Source organism: Malaclemys terrapin, chromosome 1 (assembly GCF_027887155.1).
Source record: "Malaclemys terrapin pileata isolate rMalTer1 chromosome 1, rMalTer1.hap1, whole genome shotgun sequence".
Taxonomy (NCBI): Eukaryota; Metazoa; Chordata; order Testudines; family Emydidae; genus Malaclemys; species Malaclemys terrapin.
The window spans coordinates 221,676,354-221,696,596 of NC_071505.1; the positions used below are offsets into that span (position 1 = coordinate 221,676,354).

At 42.4% G+C, this 20,243-nt stretch overlaps 1 protein-coding gene across 3 annotated transcripts in view; it reads right to left on the reverse strand.

Moving 5' to 3' along the window:
- Nucleotides 1–19,615, reverse strand: part of WWC3 (WWC family member 3) — a 144,195-nt gene extending 124,580 nt beyond the window's left edge. For all 3 annotated transcript variants that reach the window (XM_054007975.1, XM_054007974.1, XM_054007970.1), the window contains exon 1: nucleotides 19,417–19,615. In XM_054007975.1, the coding sequence (XP_053863950.1) occupies nucleotides 19,417–19,613 (197 nt within the window). In that variant the 5' untranslated portion in view covers nucleotides 19,614–19,615. The remainder of the gene's footprint in view (nucleotides 1–19,416) is intronic.
- Between the last annotated feature and the right edge of the window lie 628 nt (nucleotides 19,616–20,243).

The window sequence follows — 20,243 nt, forward strand, 5'->3', positions numbered from 1 at the left end:
CATTCCTTTGCTCTTCTTATTCATAGGATTTCATACTGACACAAATTTTGATTGTGTATTAGAAACAAACCATTTTTTTAAACTGTCAGGATACTATTTTACCAATGCAGGCTTCTATCTCTTTTCTTCAGTGCAGTCTCTTTTTCGTTTGTTGTTTGTCAATCAGAAAAATGACTCCAGCTTTCCAAACTCTTTGAAGCCCACTATTACATTGGAGTGATCAGTTCCATCAACTCACATGCTTACAGCACTTCAAAGCTCCTGGCTTCAAAGTTAGTTCAGAAATGCTTTAATGACTGTTCTCCACTATACAGTGAATTAATTTGCATTGTAGTGGTGTTTATTCATTAATGTGTGTTAGAGATTGTTCACACGTCCACTTAACGAGTGCTGGTGTACGAATACACACACGATAAAGTACCGTATTTCCTACCTTTTAAAAAATTAAAATAAAAAAGTAGAGGTTTCAATTAATCACAGTTAACTCAAGCGATTAAGTCAAAACAAATTAACTTGATTTAAAAAATTAATCGCGATTAATCCCAGTTTTAATCGCACTGGTAAACAATAATAGAATACCAATTGAAATGTATTATAAATATTTTTGGATGTTTTTCTACATTTTCAAGTATATAGATTTCAATTACAACACAGAATAGAAAATATATAGTGCTCACTTTATATTATTTTTTATTACAAATATTTGCACTTTAAAAAAGAAACAAAAGAAATAGTATTTTTCAATTCACCTCATACAAGTATTGTAGTGCAATCTCTATAGCGAAAGTGCAACTCACAAATGTAGAATTTTGCTTACATAACTGCAGTCAAAACAAAACAATGTAAAACATTAGAGCCTACAAGTCCACTCAGTCCTACTTCTTGTTCAGCCAATCGCTAAGACAAACAAGTTTGTTTACACAGCTCTGCAACACCAGAACTCCAATAAAAAGAGAGTTGTTGTGCAATTTAAATAGAAGGCTACTTCATTTTACATATAACTACCGATAAATAAAAACATTACATAAATTAAGTTGAAATCAAGCCAGTGCAGTCATGAAGCTTACATAGAAAATTCAAACATTTCCTTTCAGTTCCGGAGACAATATTTGTAAGTGCAAAACAGTATGCTTAAAGTAAAGTCTCTACCATAAAGTTCTAAATCTGAAACATAATTTGAAGAGTCACTAATATTGCATATTTCTTATGATTGCTGTTTTAGGCAAGGAAGTGGTCAAGAATAAATTTGCATTTAGTGGACTGGGTACTAAAAGCTGGCAAAAGGCAAAAAGTATATAGAACACAAACATATACGTGAAAAACAGTAACATTTTCTATGTAACTCCTGCCACACGATTATTTCAGAATTTTCTTAATAGAACCAAATGTCAAATCCAACCCAATACTCTGCCATGCACCTCCTACCTTGTCCTAGACATTAACGTGCAAGTTACCGAAATATTTTCCCTTCCAAAGCTATTTTCTTTAAAAATACATTAAATATTTCCTTTATAAATCCACAAGTCCTATTGAAGTGAGTATTTGCTGGGTGGAACAGAGCTAGATGCTGAGCTAGAAATACTGTAACAGCTGAGTATTTTAACTGGTAACACTCTTGTAGTGACATGTCTGTGTGTGGTATCAGTTATGGAATCCATATCTTTAAACATTTGAAATATCATGGCTTGCAAATTTAATTCACTTAGTGTGCATGCGGTATTGTTACATACATATTTACACACACACACACACACAAAAATACATGATTATGTGTTAGAAAGTTTGTGTCATCAGGAGTTTACAATAGTCACATTATTCATGGGTGGCAAAGCTATGAGCAAGTTAGGTAGGTCAGTCCAAAAAAGGGCAGATAAACCATCACAGTACACCATCATATATTTTGTATATGCCATATATGGTATAGAAAAACTACTTTAACCATTTTTTTAGATTTTAAAACAAGCTAAAACTGTATTTGTTACCAAGTGCCTAAAGGCCTATATTACCTGAAAATAAATTTATCACATAACTTTCCACATATCTTGGGACCAGAACACATGTACATATATTAGTAATGTTATGATAAGGAAATTGGTTTAAGTATACCAGAATTACACACATTAAAAGATGCTACATTTATTTATGCATCTAAGATAATTTTTTTCTTTATTATTTTAAAACAAATATAGGTTGACACAATTAAAGACCATCCTAATGTTTATTCAAGGCAATCACCAGGGGTGCAGGAGAGCAAAGCATCTTCTATCCACAATTTTGGCATTTCCTGACACCCGAATGCTTCATTTTACAACGTTAATACAAAGTTAAAGTACTTTTATTGCATTTAATATAGTTACAAGGGAAGGCAAAAAAACAATTGCTGGTAACACTGAATTTCATGCCCCAATAAGCAGGTAAAGTACTTTTAAAAATAGCTGTCCTGATTAAAAACAGCCTGCCATGGAGAATCAAAGAAATATAAATTTGGAGACCTGACAGTTCATACAATTGTGTTTATTTGCTTTCATAAATATTTAAGAAACAACCTATGGTATTTGATATTACTGAGTCCATTGTAGTAAAAGCCCTCTCCTCGTGATATAAGCAAATACAATCAATTCTCCTTATTTGTTATACTTCTCCTTAACATTCAAGGCTAATCTAGCTTTAGGTCAGGAAAAAGACTGGGGTCTATCATTTTAAACAAACCATTGTAGTAAAATGTGAACAGGAAATTCCAAACTGTGCTACTCAAAAAACAATGATTTAAAAAAACTCTAAACTTACAAAGCATAAAGAACCCATAAATGTACCACAGTAAATGGGAACAAAAGAAAAAAGTGTGTAATTACCTCTGTCATTTTTCTTTTTTTCCCCCTTGGGGTAAGGGCTTTTTATGGGTTTGCTGAGAGAGAAACATTCATATTGGGGCGGGGGAGGGGGGGGAGAAGAGGGGGGAGGGAGAGCCAACAACATATACAGCTCTGTCTGATACCTTGGAAATAGCCAGCCTGTGGGAGTTAGAGAAGGCATGCCATTCATTCTTCACCATATAAATGCCTTCTTAGAGCCTCATCTGAGCAGCAGTTTCACTTGGATCTTGAGGCACAGGTCTGACTTGTTTTTCAAATAAGAGAGCTAATTTTTATACTCAAATATATTCTTTAAACATGCTTGCTAACATATAGACATTTATATAAAGCCTAACCAAAACACAGGGTCAAGGATCTAACCAAAATCTTCCCTATTAGAATCACACACCTATGAGGTACTCAATTTCTTTCAAGAACTTGGTCTTACAAAAATGATGCATGCCATATTTACTACTCTTAGATTACACAAAAAAGGTATATTCTTAACTTGAGTTAGCTAACCTGAGGTACAATCAAAGTCGGGTGGGAGGAGGGGGACGCGCACACACATGCATGCAGGCATACACCTTTATCTTAGTGAAGACACAGCTTACTACAGAAATTGAGATATTACCATTGCTATTGAGTTTTCCGACTGCAATACCAAAACAGGTACCACAGATCAAATACAAGGCTAACAGGAAAACATATTTTTCCAGATATAAAACATGATCATCTTACCATCCGCTCAATACATGATCTACAAATTTACAAAACGCACATTCTGAAGGACTCATCTACAGAAAGGAGGGAGAGGAGAGACCTTTCCATGACACGGACACATTTTCCATTGTTCTTTTACATGGCAGAGATCTGGATATTTTTAAAATACAATTAAATGTTTCTGAAGTTCATTAACTTCTTTCCCTTAAACAGAGGCATAAGATTCCCTTTTCATACGTCTATAAAGTTTATATATATATTTTCACACACACACTCTCTGTACTTCCCTAAGATTTACCAGTTGACTTCAGAAAGTATAAACCAAATATTTGAACAAAATATTTGTTTTAAAGAAATCTGGGAAATGGTTACATGTGCAAAACCTAAAAAAATACAGACATTTTCATGTATTAATAAACATGATACATGTAGCAAAAATGTCAGTGATTCATTATGGCAAAGTTGTAATGACAGAATGGTTCAGAGATTTTATAAAAGCAGAATACAGACTGCTGAAACTTCTTAACCAAAATATTAAATCAAGCCACATTAGAAAAAAAACACACATAGCATAAACTAAAGGAGAATGCTGACAAGCTAATCAAGTATCTAAAGGGGGAAGCAACAGAGGGCTTTGGCAAATGAGATTAAAATTTAGGTCACTAGTCTAAAATCATACCAGGCAAGTGGTAACCAAAAGTCGTTACAATCTAACAGCTATTTAGTAGCCTATGTGAAATAACATGGAAGCCTGAGCTAGTATGCAAAGGACAGAGGCCAAGGAAACAAACTACCAGTACAATCGCTTCTACATGTCATCAGAGAGAGCGAGAGAAAGTAGGGACAGTTTGGTGTTTGTGGAGACTGGTTATTTAGCTAGAAGAACTCAAATAAATATGAAGAAATCAGGGTGACATTTCATAGGAGAATATTTCCAGATCTTTTCTGCAAGTTCTTCTAAACCAGAGGTGGGCAAACTACGGCCCACGGGCCACATCCGGCCAGTGGGACCCTCCTGCCCAGCCCCTGAGCTCCTTCCCTGGGAGGCTAGTCTCCGGCCCCTCTCCTGCTGTTCCCCCTCCCCCGCAGCCTCAGCTCGCCCCGCCGCCGCGATGCTCTGGGTGGCGGGCCTGTATGCTCCTGGAGCAGCTCTGTGCTGCGCGGTGGCGTGGCTGGCTCTAGCCGGGCGATGCGGCTGCCCATCCTGGTGCTCTGCGGGGCGCGGCTGTAGCGCCACCAGCCATGGGTGCTACAAGCAGCGCGGTAATGGGGACAGGGAGCAGTGGGGGTTGGATAGAGGGCAGGGGAGTTCGGGGTGGTGGTCAGGGGTGTGGATAGGGTTTGGGGTGGTCAGAGGGCAGGGAGGTTGAATGGGGGCAGGAGTTCCCGGGGGCAGTCAGGAAGGAGGGGGGGGTTGGATGGGGCAGCAGGAGGCAGTCAGGGGACAGGGAGAAGGGGTGGTTCGATGGGGCATGGGTCCCAGGGGGCAGTCAGGAATGCAAGCAGGGGTTGTATTGGGTGGCAGGGGGCAGTCAGGGGCAGGGGTTCCGGGGGCTGTCAGGGGATGGGGGGGTTGGATGGGGGCAGGAGTCCCAGCGGGCCGCCGGGGGGCCAGAAGCAGGAGGGGTCGGATGGGGGCAGGGCCGGGCCACGCGCCACGCCTGACTGTTTGGGGAAGCACAGCCTCCCCTAACCGGCCCTCCATACAATTTCAGAAACCTAATGCGACCCGCAGGCCAAAAAGTTTGCCCGCCCCTGTTCTAAACTAATGACACTGAAGATTCAATTGTCCAATGAGGAGTTATTGTACATAATACAGAGAGTAAATTCAAACACTTAAATGTAAAACAGAGAGATTTTAATGCTATTTAAAGCACAAATATCAAGGCAACCTCAATCCTGGAGGCGCTACTTGCACTTCTGCAGTAAACACGCAATGAGCCTTTCAAACTTCTTACGTAAATTTTGCCCTGATGGTAAAAACAAGGAGTGCAATTCAGAATGATTGTCAACATGCCTGTCACAAAACAGAATACATAACTTTTAGATCTGGCAACACTTAAGTTTAGCCTTTCACCCTATATAATGTCTCGATTATATTTACATATTTGAATTGTATTTCCATGTTTGACTTAGTCTAAGATCTTTGAGGCAGGAACTCTGTTTGTATAGCGCAAGCAACATTGTCACGACTAGATAAGGTGACCAGATGTCCCGATTTTATAGGGACAGTCCCGATTTTTGGGTCTTTTTCTTATATAGGCTCCCATTACCCCCATCCCCGTCCCAATTTTTCCACATTTGCTGTCTGGTCACTCTACAACTAGATAAATAATAATTTTCTTGTTTCTACTAAAGCTGTTCATGTTTTTTTCTGAGCCAAGCTTAACTCTTCCAATTCCCATAACAAACTTCAGTTTTCTCATTGTTTTCAACAGGGTCTATTGCATGTATCGGGAATGCAATACAAACTTTATAATGTTATAATGTTGAAACAGAAGTGCTTTACTATATTATTCACTTCTAACAAAATTATTTGCATTAAGGTAACACCTAGAAACTCCCACCAAGATCAGGGACCTATTGTGCTACATGCAGTACGTAACTCCTCACTTAACGTCCTCCGGTTAATGTTGTTTCAAAGTTATGTCGCTGCTCCATTAGAGAACATGCTCGCTTAAAGTTGTGCAATGCTCCCTTATAACATTGTTTGGCTGCCTGCTCTGTCCACTGCTTGTAAGATTCTGTGGAAGAGTAGCAACTTTACAAGAGAGCACTGCACAAGTTCCTCTTCTCCGCCGCCGCCTCCTCCCCCTCCCTCCTAGCACTTGTTTGGCGACGCTTAGGACTTTCTGGGAGGGAGGAGGAGGAGCGGGGACACAGCATGCTCTGGAGAGGAGGTGGAGTGGGGGTGGGAAGAGGTGGGCCTAGAGTGGAGCGGGGATGGGAAGAGGCGGGCCTGGAGCATCCCCCGGCAAAATCAGCGCCTGTTCTTCTGGGGGGAAGCTGTCCCTCCTGCTGCGAAGGGGCTTCCTAGCATTCTTGCCTGCAGCAGGCTGTGCCTGTGTGGGGTAAGCCAGGGGCACCTCCCAACCACAGTACAGTACAGTACTGTACAGTATATAGTGCCTTTTGTCTGCCCAAAAAAATGTCCTTGGAACCTAACCCCACGCATTTACATTAAATCTTATGGGAAAATTGGATTCATTTAACATCGTTTCACTTAAAGTTGTAGTTATGTTCCTGAAAAATGCAACGTTAAGTGAGGAGTTACTGTACCAACATATAGTTAAAAGACTGTTCCTGCGCTCCTAAGAGCTCACACACCCCAATTCTGTGTGTTCCCCAAACTCCCAGTTACCTTAATGGGAGTTTTTAATTGTTCAACGAATTGAGGACCAAGAGAGAGTAAGGAGCTAATTTAACTTCACATGCACACTTCTATGGAAATGTTCATCTATGGAAATAACCGAAACACTGGGCATCACAGCACCTCCATTTAAGGCAGTGACCATCACAATCCTACAAACTCTTATGGATAGGCTTGGAAGAATTAGATTTTTTGCAGTAAACATCAGTAAAGGTTGATTGCACTGTACGCATACAAAGTGATGAAAAAATTATTTCAATACTTGATCATCAAAATTTACAGATATGCAAAGAAAAAAATTGTTGCTTGAGAACTACAGCTTGATTTAAGGATATTTACTTTGCATATGATGTTGACAATGTGTTTAACAGTGATAAAGTTTTAACTTTTTGAATCTTAATAATTATTTAATGACAATAGATGTTATCTGACATTCCCCCAAATATTTTCCACACCTGTGAAAATTTATATTGATAAAAAATGGAAAAAATGCTTAAAAACAGACATTGATATTATCTGCTGAAATTATTTAAAAAATGAAAGTTAAATTTTGCCAAGCCTACTTCTGCATATGCTTAACTTTACTCCAGTTAAGAACATGTGTAAGTAGGATCAGGGCCTTAAGTTTCGCTGGAAATTAAACAAAATATCTTCTGGTAAAACCCTTACATTCATTCTGAGTAATATTTATCATAGCTTCAGGGTAACTATAACTGTATCCCTCTCCCCCACGGTCCACTCCAAGAGTACCCAGTCAGGTTTCAGGTTTGCTGCCATCACCTATCTATGGGTAAGGACCTTTCTCCCACTCCCTTCTGACCAGCGGGTTTTAAAGCTGCACATCTCCCTCCCATACACTGTGATAGGCAGACTGACTTGCTCGGGCTAGCACCAGCGTTTGTGCATTGTTCCGTCTCCAAGAGCTACAAACAGCATATTGCCAGCAGTTCCCAGTTACTACACAACTCTTTCTAAGCAAGCACATTTATTCTTAAGGTAAACGCATTACAGAGAAAACATATAAAACAATAAAAATTCTTATATGCATGCTTAAGGCTTACCAGAGGTCTCATGGGGCAGAGGCCAAAGTCTTGCGGGGCCCTAGTAGGACAAAGTCTTTCCAACCATTCCACAAGGACTAGGGCCACCCATGGACAGAAGGTCCTGTCCATTTGCTGAACCAGAAAGGCGGTCCTGGGTCTTTTAAACTCAGTTATGTCAAAAGCCCTTTCTTTGTTTGAGACTCTGGAAAACCCAGCCTGAACCAGTAAATGCAAGCCATTCCAAGGGGTTGCCAACTTGGTAATATTTAAAAACCGGACACTCCAGCAGAAGCGCTGAAACCTCACCTGCCCTGCCTCTTCCCCCGAGCTCCCGCCCTCTCCCGCCTCTTCCCCTGAGGCCCCACCACCTGTCCACTCCTCTTCTCCCCCCCACAATCACTCACTGCTTTTCCCCTCCCACCCCCCGGGTCAGGAGGGAGTTGCCTGAGGGACTGGGCTGGGAGCAATCGCCCGACAAAGGTAGGGGGCGGCCCCGGCTGACTAGGGGCTGTAGCGGGTGATGACCAAGTGCCTCCCCCACTTGTAGTAATCAGACTTTGGGTGTCTGGTCAGTAGAGCTGACTGACAATGTCAGGTCCAGTTTTCAACCAGACTTTCCAGTCAAAAACCGGGCACCTGGCTACCCTATACCTCTCTAAAGTTGTTTAGTCTCGGTAACTCACTTTAATCACCCCTACACACACAGTTTTAGTTCCTGGATGAGCTGTAGAAATCCTCCCCCATGCAGCACAACACAACTATAAATAAATTATTCATAAATTAATTACAATGGCCCCCAAAGATACTTCATGGGATTACAAAATCTATCACAATATTATTAACAGTGAACTGTCAATGTCAGCTCTCTCCAGCAGGTGATGGAAGCCTGTTGAACTACTAAAGGTTTCTTTTGTATTTTAAAATCCGAGTACCCTACAACATTAAACACCCACAATTATTGCATTCTGAACATATTTTAAATTGCTATGTTGCTTTTAATACTATGTTTAAAACCAACTAATTTTAATAGATTGGTCTAACCGTAATTTTACTATTTTCACTATTTTTTTTTAACCACATATAATAACAGATCTTGAAGTTTATATGACTTCACCTTCAGTCAGGGAGGCATAATTCCTTTAGTTACTGGGAAACAGAAGCTGTGTAGCTGCCTACAATGTTTTCTCAACACCAACTAAATGACTTATCTCTACACAGTCTTCCCTTTCCATATAAAACTTTTAATTCGTTTTTTATTTTCAAGCTTTTTTAAAAAAATACAATCTAAACAATCCTTCATGTAAGCATCTTACATTTCAAAATTGAATTTCAACTCAAAACACTGCTGCCATAATCCCTTTTCTATAAAGTGCCACACACATTTTCAGTGCTACATAAATAAATAACTATGAAATATTGCAATATTGCACTAGTCTTTGCTACATGCCAAGGCCCCCTTTTATTGTAGGTTTAAAAAAAAAAAAAAACCTTAATATACTATCTCAATGGTGATATGAAGTGTACATTTTTACCATAAAGAAGCATAATCTGATTTCTTTGTGAACAGGCTCAAGCTAAGTATAATATTAATCAAAAGAGTCCCAATAAGACTTCATCCTGAAATAAATCCCTCAAAAAGCTCTGAAAGTTAGTCTTTGATTCTCAGTTTCTGGTTCAAGGATGTTGATATCTCTGTACTTTTTCATTTATTTATTTTTTGTTTCATTGCCAACAAAGTGTACTAAAATAGAAAAGCCATCTTTATTATTTTAAAGTAACAGCAACTTCTGTCATTCATTTTCATTAATTCAGACTTGATAGCCAAACAGCTTCTTCACCCAGCAAAATCAAAGCCACAGCACAGAACAGCGTCCCTTCCACCCTGCAAGCTACAGGACTTGTACCCAACTAGCTATTACATATTTAGGGACCATTCCAGCATTCCTCAGACAAGCAAAATATCTATCAAATAGACTAAAAAAAACTTCTTTATAGAACACAAACAAGTACCCCAAGTCTTATTCAGCCACTTCAACATACATGAAGTGCTAGCCTCACTAGACAGGGAGCACAGGATGGATGACAGAAATGACTCAACAGACTATTAAAAGTGATGTGTACTACAACCTGTTGGTAGAACCGATAAAAATTACTTACCTAGAAAGAGTGAGGAGACAACAAAAATCAGGCCAGAAAACCATCCAGAATCTCCAAACATGGCCAACTAAGATCTAGTTTGATGTTCAAGTTTCCTTACTGATCCATGGCCCATTGTTCCAGAATCAGAAGTACTCTCCTTAGCATGAAATGCTCCTATTACTAGCAATGAAGCAAACAAAGACATCCAGCCCTTTTCTCTATCCTGTGCATCAAAGCTTTCATCTATCATCTCGTGCCTCAACTACTGTAATTGTGTCCACTGACCTTGAGTATTCCAACCTTGCCCCATACGAGCCCATAACAAAAATCGCATCAAAAATTTTAAAAACATTTCAACCATCTAATTCAAATCACTACTGCCAGAATAATCACCTTAGCCTACCACTTTGATCACAGTAGCCCCCTCTCCTCACATGAACTTTAACTACTTCCATTGGCTCTCCCTTCCCCTCTGTATCAAATACAAACTTTGGTCCCTACTGTCAAGGCTCTTCTTCTATCTCACTGTATCTCACACATACCCTTCGTTCTGCCAATGATGTCTGCCTCTATCACTCACTTGTCCACTTCTACCACACACACCTTCATGCCTCCTTCCTTGAGGACCCCAGTGCCTGGAATGCCCTCCCCAAAATGATTCACACACCCAGTACCCTGTCCTTCAAACCCCTTCCAAAGATTCACCTTTACCACGACACCTATCTAATGATAATGACTAAGCATGTGACCTGTTTAGTGATTCGCTATTATCCCTTGTACACCCATCTTATTTTTATTCAAAAAAATTAAGCCTCCATATTATACGTAATATGAGGCTTGTCTTTTTTTTTTTTTTTTTAAACATCGGTTTAGTTAGACTGGTATCCACATAGGGATTTGTACTCTTAAATTAAGATAAATTGATGAGTCAATTTAAAACTAAGTCAATTCCTTACCAACTTAAGCTCAATCGATATATAAGCCATTTTAAAATGGATTTACACCTGTTTTTCTAAGTCACTTTTAAAACACATCTTTAGTTAAACCAATGCAAGTCCGTGTGTGGACAAGACCTTAAATATGATATCTAATGTTCCTAGTATTTCAACCTTTCCCCTGACCCTCTACCCTCATTTTGTTTCTACACACCTCTGTGGCATCTTAGACTGTAAGTGCACTCAGACGGTGAATGTCTTTGATGTTTCCACTGCACCTAGCAAAATAGGGCCCCAGTTTTGTTTGGGGCCTGTAGGTGCTACTGCAAACAAAAAACAACAAGAATCCTACTGTAGAAACATGAGAAACATTATTCCCTGTGGGCTAGCTGTAATCCAGCCTTTTTGCAACTTTGTTTCTCTTTTTATCTTGCGTCTACTAGTACAGATGCTACCATAGTCTATATTTGATTGGGAAGAAGATTGAGAGAGATGAGAAAACACCTACATTTCTATTTTCATTAGCCAATGCTGCAGTCAAACTAAAGATCCAATGTTAAGAATCTGTGGCACTTTCATGCTCTGCTGAAGAATGCAAGTTGTCACATCTTAGCAGACATGATATTCAGGAATTCTATTTTTAAACTGTAGGCAGAAGTAGTACTTTTATTTTGTTCTGCCAAAAAAGCAATTACATGTATTTCTGTAGAGACCCACGCATACCTCTATAAAAATACTCCCCCATACACTCCCACCGCAATATTAGAAGCCCGGTGAATCAAGCATTATATTTAATAGTTTTATGAAGGACAGGGTAAACGTAGTGGGGTTTTATCTGCATAGACAAATTCCTACACTTTTTTCTTGCCTGTAAAGGATTTGTTCTTGTGTTTGTACACTTTTGTTATACTTCATACTCTAAACAAACACATTTTTGCCTCTAACACAAACTAAATTGTTATCAATGGTCTCTAAATCTATACTGAAATTTGCTCAAGACGACAGAAACCTAAATCCACATATTATGTTCAGGACTGAAATCTCAAGTCACTCGTTCTTAAATCAGCTAATTATAGAACCTGAACAGCAGAGTAAAAGTGTTCTTTTATATGACATGTGTATTCTAGCTACCGTTTTTTAAAAAAGCAAATACTAAAGTTCCTATTCAGTAACACCTAAACATGCATGTTATTTCTAAGTGCTTCTGGAGCACATTGCATTTTACATGCAATTAAAGAGACAAAGTCCCTACCCCTTGCAGCTCACACTTTTAACAGCATCTGAAGTCCCATCATCTAAGGACATGTTTAACATTTCTCTGTATTTGTCTTACCTTAAAACTCTTACATGCATTTTTATGCAAGAAAGCATCCTCATTTTGTCCAAGATTAAACTGCATTACCTTTCATTCATCAAAACTTGGCTGCTCAGGGCTAGATATTGCAAGCTGCCAAATGTCCTCAAGTCCAACTCCAGGGTGCTCACCACCTCCCCACAGACAGCCAGGACCTTCTAAGATTAAGCACTTATCATACATTCCTACATATTCCTGTATCATTGTCGTAACACTGCAAAGCTCTGAATTCTACTAACATTTTTCCTGATAAATATAATTTGAGCAGCAGATCATCTGGAAAAGTAAAACTGCATGGGTTTATAGAGCGCACAAAATAAAATCTCATTTCTGTGAACTTTGACAAAACATTTAGCAGCCTATCATCTTTCTTCTTGTTAAGGTTTCACAGCACTCTACATTTTTTTTCTTCTTAAGCTACTGCAAAAATTGGCTAACCTGACCACAATGTTTAGTGTCACTCAATCTAAACTTAAAGATCTAATGTTCTTTTTAATACACGAATCTATCATTTGTACTGTACTGTAAGGAACAATCCTTCACTTTTTAGAGAGAACTGGCCTACATAGAGATGGAAGCTACTTTCCAGATTATGCTCTAATAAATTTGTTAGTCTCTAAGGTGCCACAAGTACTCCTGTTCTTCTTTTTGCGGATACAGACTAACACGGCTGTTACTCTGAAACTTTCCAGATTATCTTCTATGATTCCACAACACTACTCTCAACACATTTTAGGCCTGTACTCTTCAGAATCTTCTGCAACAGGAGGTACAGCTTCAGTGTTCAACAAGGCTGGATAAACCATAGGATATCAATGCCAATAATTAGGAAACATGTGGACGTGAAATTAACAAATAACAACTTTTCCCCAAAACAGCATATAATTTGGGCAAAAATAATACCCTAACCATCCCACCTGTTTCAAAGTATCTAAACCACAATGCACTGAGGGTCAAAAAGATCAAGTTTAAATTAATTAACCATGAACTAGATTTCAGTTATCAAATAAGAGTAACAAAGAAGCTGCAATTTTTAAGTAAACATCAAGTTCAAAAAAGTACCCAACACTGACTAGCCTGACATCTCTGGCCCCAATCCTTCAAACACTTATGTCACTCACAAGTATCAAGTTAAGATTGTGTGTGTTTGGAGAATCAGGGTCCAGGCCAACTAGTTAGAGCAAAAAATACTTGCACCTATACATCTCCAGCAATTTAAAGAATAGATTAATATATTTTAAAAGCTAGATGGGACAGTTGTGATTATCTAGCCTGACCACCTGCATAACACAGGCCATAAAAAGTCAATCAATAATTCCTGCATTCAAAGCAAAAATGGGGGAGAGGGGAGGAAATCTGGGCAAAACTGTCAGTCAACCTGAGCATGAAAAACCAACTGCAGGATAATCCAAGTGGATCCCAGGGTTGCTTTATAGAGCGCACACACACACACACACACAGAGTGATTGTCCTGCAGCACTGTCGGTCACTGCATCTCTGGGTGGGAGTAGGGGTCCCATCACACCTCTGGCAGGGAGTTCCAACCTAGGTAAGCAGGGTGGGGGAAGAGTGTGGAACAGAGAACCCCCTGGCTGGGAGGTACAGAAAATAATCATAACACATAGACTGATTTTTATATTTTAATCTTCAAAAAAATCCAAGAGCTTCCAGGAGGCTAAATGGAAATTTCAAATGGCACCTCTGCATGCTGTCATGACTTGTGGGGTCGGGGAACCTCCAAGTTAAAAAATATATATCCTAAAGTCGATTAAGAAAAGATTGAGAAACCCTGAACTATAGCATATCCTATAGAAAGGCATCCAATCTTGATTTAGAGACTTCATGGCCTGCCACTTGATAAATTATTCCAACTGTTAATTTCCCTCATTATAACTGTATCTTCTTTGCACTTTTAACTATTTCTAGCTTCAGCTTCCATAATTTCTTGTAATGACTTTGCTAATTTAAAGAGCCCTGAATTCTCAGGTAACTTCTCCCTATGTAGGTCATTGTCTGTCAGTCAGTAACCTCTTAACTTTCCCTTCAATAAACTAAATACATTGAACTCTTTATGTCTGTCATTGGAAGGCATATTTTCCCAAATTTCAAATCAGTCTTTTAGCTCTTTTTGAACCCTCTCCAATTTTTCAACATCCTTTTTAAGGAACTGGCACAATATTCTAGCAATGGTCTCTCTAATGCCATATATGAAGAAAATATTACCTCTCTGTTCCAATATCCCCATTTATACACCCATGGTATATGCTAAACCTTTTCTGGAGCATCTCACTGGAAATCTTGTTCAATTTAGTTATCTTCAACATCCTCTAAAGTAGCAGTTCTGAAACTGTGGGTCAGGACCCCAAAGTGGGTCATAACCCCATTTTAATGGAGTCGCCAGGGCCAGCATTAGACTTGCTGGGGCCCAGGCTCCGTCCCCCTCTCCCCTGGGGTCATGTAGTTGTCAGAAAGGGGTTGGGGTGCAATGAAGTTTGAGAAACCCTGCTCTAAAACCTGTTCAGAGTCAATACTTTCCAGGACCTGCCTGTAGGTATGGCCTGCATTCTTTATACAGTGGAACCCCGCAATAATGCACCCCGCGATAATGCGAATTCGGTTATAACGCGGGGCAAGTCTGGCCCCGGGGGGGCGCGGGGCGAGTCCGGCAGGCGCGAGGCATTTGGGATCCATACCCTGGTGGCTGCAGCAGTAGTGACTCTCCCTGCAGCCCCGGCGCTCCCCTGGGGTTCTCACCTCTGTCCCCAGCAGGGCTGGCTCCAGCCCGCAGCCCGCGTCCTTTCCTCCCCGCTGACCAACAACTTTCAAATAACTTGCAGGCAGGAGTGGCGCGGAGCCCTCCCGGCAGGCGGCGCAGCGGGGGGGGGGCCGAGTGGCAAGCGCCCCAGCCAGAGCTGCCCAGAGTGGGGGGCAAGTGGGGCAATTTGCCCCAGGCCCCGCAGGGACCCCGCGAGCCCGGGCCCGGCGGTGGTCCAGGTCTTCGGCGGCAGGGGCCCCGTGAGCCCTGGCCTGGCGGCGGTCCAGGTCTTCAGCAGCGGGGAGCCCTTCAGTGCTGCCGAAGACGCGGAGCGACTGAAGAGCCCCCGCCGCCGAAGACCCGGACCGCCGCCTGGTGAGTACAAGTGCCGCAGCTCCCCTGTTTTGCCTCAGGCCCCCTGAATCCTCTGGGCGGCTGTGGGCCCGGCTGAAGGAAGCCCTGGCCGCCCCCTTCTCTGTCTCTCCTCCCCCCGCTAGCCAGGGCATGCACTCTGCTGCCCGGGGCATGTCTGCAGCGCAGGGAGTCCTGCTCCTCCTGCCTTGGACAAAACTTCCTTAATGGTTGTACAGTAAGTTGAAACCCCGCTTTAACGCAACCCCACATTTAATGCAATCGAACTTTTTGGACCCCAATTATCGCGTTATAGCAGGGTTCCACTGTGCCTCTACCGTGAACTGTATTAGAGCATATTGTTTGTCTGCAGCAAGCTTACCAACTGATTCAGATTGCTCTGGATCAGTGACCAATGATCATAATTTACCATTCCACCAATCTGCAAACTCTATCAGCAATTTTTTTCCCTCTAGTTAGTAGATGGCTGATAATTTGAGATGCCTGTGGGCCAAGCTTCAAATTTTCCCAATACCTTTTGGCTGGTAGACAGTAAAAACATGCTGGATGTGTCCTCCTCTTCCCCCTACCCCCAAAAACCCACCCCCTTTTGGCTGCTTCAGGAATGGGGAGTAATTTCTGCTACTTTACTCCTCCCCCAGTCTCCTGGTTGATGGGCTGGGGGGAGGTGTACTACTACTACCCTATCCCTCCCTCAATCTGGTGTTAAGTCCTTTTCTCCAAAAAATGAATAGCTACAGTACATATGTCTCCTAGCTGCTTAGGGCTTTCCCAAGCATCTACAAAACTGAGTTCTTATTTGTTCCACTGCCACCCAGAAGACTTTGAATAGCAGCAATGAAAACTGACAGGCCTGGTCAGTTTTCGCTCTATAGCATTTCCAAAGAAACATCTACTCAGCAGCATACTCTGAAGATGTCTGTCTGTAAGATAACCTAGCAGCAGTTTATCCTGAGTTTGCATTTGAAAGGTTATCTTTGCAACAGGGCTAGAATGATGGCTTCAATTCTGCAGAAGTTGATGGCACTGGCCTGATATAAATCACTTTTTGTATCTGCTTCAAGTTAAATGTGTCAATCTCCACTGAACAAACTGTACCACATATTCATGCATTCTTGGTGAGCCAAGGGAAGATTAAGCATTAATCTAAATTAGTATTTGGACAAAGCTATACACATAGACAACATTCCAAATTACTGATTATTTTAACAAATTAAGGCATATAATTTTAAACATACTGAAGTAAATTCAGTCATGAATTCAATGGTGTTATGCTAAGACTTGTTTAATTCTTTCCTCTGCACTCTATATATTTGCTCCATATATTCCAAAGAACCATATGGAAAGGCTTCCTCCTTCCATTACATTTCAGGGGAAAGCAAAGAGATTGACTACTGAGACAAATATACTTGCCTTCAGACACCCCGAAGGTAGCATATTCAAAACCAAAAATTGGGCCATTAAACCTCACCCACCTTGTCTCTCTAATATCCTGGGACCAAGATGGCTAGAATACCACTTCATATTCAAAATAAATCAACAGCAGCATTAGAGTATACAATCAATGCAGAAAATTATATGTCAACTGAATACACTAAACTGCAGTACATGAACACAAAGCATACACATATACACAGTCTATAGAATATGGGAAAAGCCAAAATTTTGTTTTCAAATAAAACAGTTAACTGTATAAACAGTATAAATATTTACCTACAAAACCAGCAATGTACCATTGTGCAAGAAAACAGGAATTGAACAAATTATTATTAGTCTTTAAGCCAGACTCCATTTAAATGTTTCTGTGGCCTGCTTAACATTCCATGCACATTTCTGGCAAGGTAGTTCTGGATGAAGTTCAAACTGTCCTTTTCTAACTTTCACTGACTATAAAAAATTGTTTAATGTAGAAAAGTATACAGCAAACTTCCTTATTTTACCAACACCTAAAATACTGACACTTGTGTTCAGTAACGCTACATGGAATTTTTTAGAGCAACTCTTCAAAGTGAGATTGTGTTTACCAGACCACACCATCTATAAATGTGACATACTTCCATAATCTTTAAACTGTAATAAATTCTTCATTTAGCTGATGCAAGTTTATAAAAAATACTTAAACTGATTTTTAAAAATTGATGTTTTTTCACTCATTGAGACATGCCACCAAGCCCAAAATATGTGAAGTCATTTTATAACAATGTAGTCCAAAGTAATTTGTAGTTGCCCACATATTCCTCAAATGGATTAGAAAAAACACTAATTTACCAAATTTCTCCCTAAATGTTATCTTCTGATAAGGTAAATCTATCATATTATTTCATTATGTCTCAAGCAGCTGTGTTTCCAATTCGTTCAAATCGGCTAATAAATCAGCATGGTCATGCTGCAAAGTTATAGTGGATTCTATACTAGCATTTGAAAAATGAAAACACACTCTAGCTTCTAGTTATACACCACTTACAAAACTATGCCTGGGCACTAACTACAGACAGTGCTGCTTTGTCTCCTAAAATAAGCTTTTACTGCTCAAATAATATTTACAAATTGGAAGTAAAAAGATACTTTAATACCTATACAGAAACGACTAGGGACCGGATCCTGCAAACACACACACCTAACTTAAGTGAACTGGCCCACTTCAGAAGTCAGTGTGATTATTCATGCAAGTAAAGTTAAGCATGTGCAAGTGTTTACAGGAACTGAGTACTGTATCAGAATAAAGCTATGCAGCTCAATCAGTCTATCCACTGTAAGAGACTTTATGCTCCATTTCTTTTAAAAACACAGCTACATCTAAAATAGTGCAGTTTGAGGGGCGTGGGAGTTGTTTGGGGTTTCTAGAGCAGAGAAGCAAAGATTCCACACAAGGCCCCTTTAAGAATATTTAAATCAGAGGAGGCCTAAATATTTTTCTGTTCTTCTGAGAAGGAAATGGCAGGTCAAAGCTTGAGAAGAAATGCATTAGATTTCAACAAGTGACAACTCTGTACTTCTAAACTCCACCACAATCCACCAAATAATATCTCCGCTTTCACACTTCATAGCAAAGCGATATTTCACCCCACTATGAATACTTTACAATACTTATATTGAAATACAAACAATAGTTTGCAGAAGTTTCCATGAGAGCAAGAAGAGTTTCTTTGACTTCATATTGGGAGTTGAGTTAAAAATTACTAGAGCAACCCGTGACTTACAAAAAAAATCCAATAAACCCTTTGAATATGTTGCGGTAAGTGTCCTTTCTGGATTTTCTTGGCTCGTAAATTTACACCATGGAACAGACAAGCCACCCCCATCGCCAGATCAATAAAATCGAGTGCCGCAGAACGGCTGCTCTTTCAGGTGGCTTCAGCCCATTTGTGCAAGCTGAAATGCTGCAACAGTTTTGCTACTTGGAATGTCTCTATGTTCGTGCGGGCTGAACCTGGCTCCAGCAGAGCGAGCAGCCCGGCGAAGGCGTGACGGCCCCAGCCAGCGCGCACACACCTCCCGACCGCTCTGTTGGGTGAGCGCGGAGAGGGCAAGCGGGCAGGGTTTGGATTTGAAACACGGCCCCGCTAGTGTCCAAAAGCAAATCCCCGCTGCTGGGGCGAGGGAAGCGAGGCAGCCGATCCACCCTAGCCCGGGCTGCTGCCCGCCCCCAGGAAGGGAGCACAATGGGGTAATGGAAACCCCGCCCCCAGGAGGAGATGGGAACAGGGGGGCATCAGCCAGATGTAACCAAGGGCTCGCCAGGCTCCCACCCCTTGTGCCCCCCTGGCTGGGGCGGCCCCGGCCGCAGTTAGCGGCCCTTCCCCCGGCTCCGGGGCGCAGCGCTGCCAGGGCAGCCCCCTGTGCAGGCGGCGTGGGTGCCCAACGGCCCCTTACCTGTCCCGGGGGTCGATCCACGAGGTCTGCCGGGTGTTGTGGTCGATGTAGAAGACGCGCCCGTCGAAGTCTCTCGCCTCCTCCCAGCCCGCGGGCAGCGGCAGCTCCGAGCTCTCCCGGCCCCGCTGGCCGCCCCCCGCCGCCGGCTGCCCGGCTCCCTGCTGCTGCCGCCGCCGCCGGCCGCTCACCCACGGCATAGCCCCGCCGCTCCCCGGCCGCCGCCACCCGGCCCCGGCCGCCGCCCGCTCCCCGTCCGGCCCCGCTGCCGGGCCCCGGCCGCCCGCCGCCGTCGCCGCCTCCAGCGCTACCAAGCGGCCCCGCGGGGAGCGGGACTCGGGCGGCTCCGGCAGCGCCGCGCCGGGCTCATCCTCCCCCGCTCCGAGCCGGGACCAGCCCCGCCGCTAACCCCGCCCGGCAGCGGCCCCGAGAGCCCGCGTCTCCCAGCGCCCGCCCCGCTCACAGCCCCGCCGGCTCCCCCCGCTCCAGCCCGGCGCCTGTCCCGGCCATCTTCCCTCCCTCCCTGCGCCAGGGCCGGCCCCTCCCGGCGATTCCCACGCTGGGGCGGGGATCGGCGCTTCCCCTCCGCCTCCAGCCCAGGCGGCGCAGACACTCCCCTCCAGCCAGGGGTGGGCCCTGGAGAGACCCGCTCCCGGAAGGGGGGCGAGGCGCGGCGACCGAAGTTAGCTCCTGGCCCAGGTGGCACGGAAACAAATCCGGGCGTAAGGAAAAGGGGGGGAAGGGATCCCCGGAGCGGCGGGTCCACGCGGGGCTTGCTCCTGTATTCGGAGCCGGGCTCGGGTTACAGCCACACGTCCCCATCCAGGGTA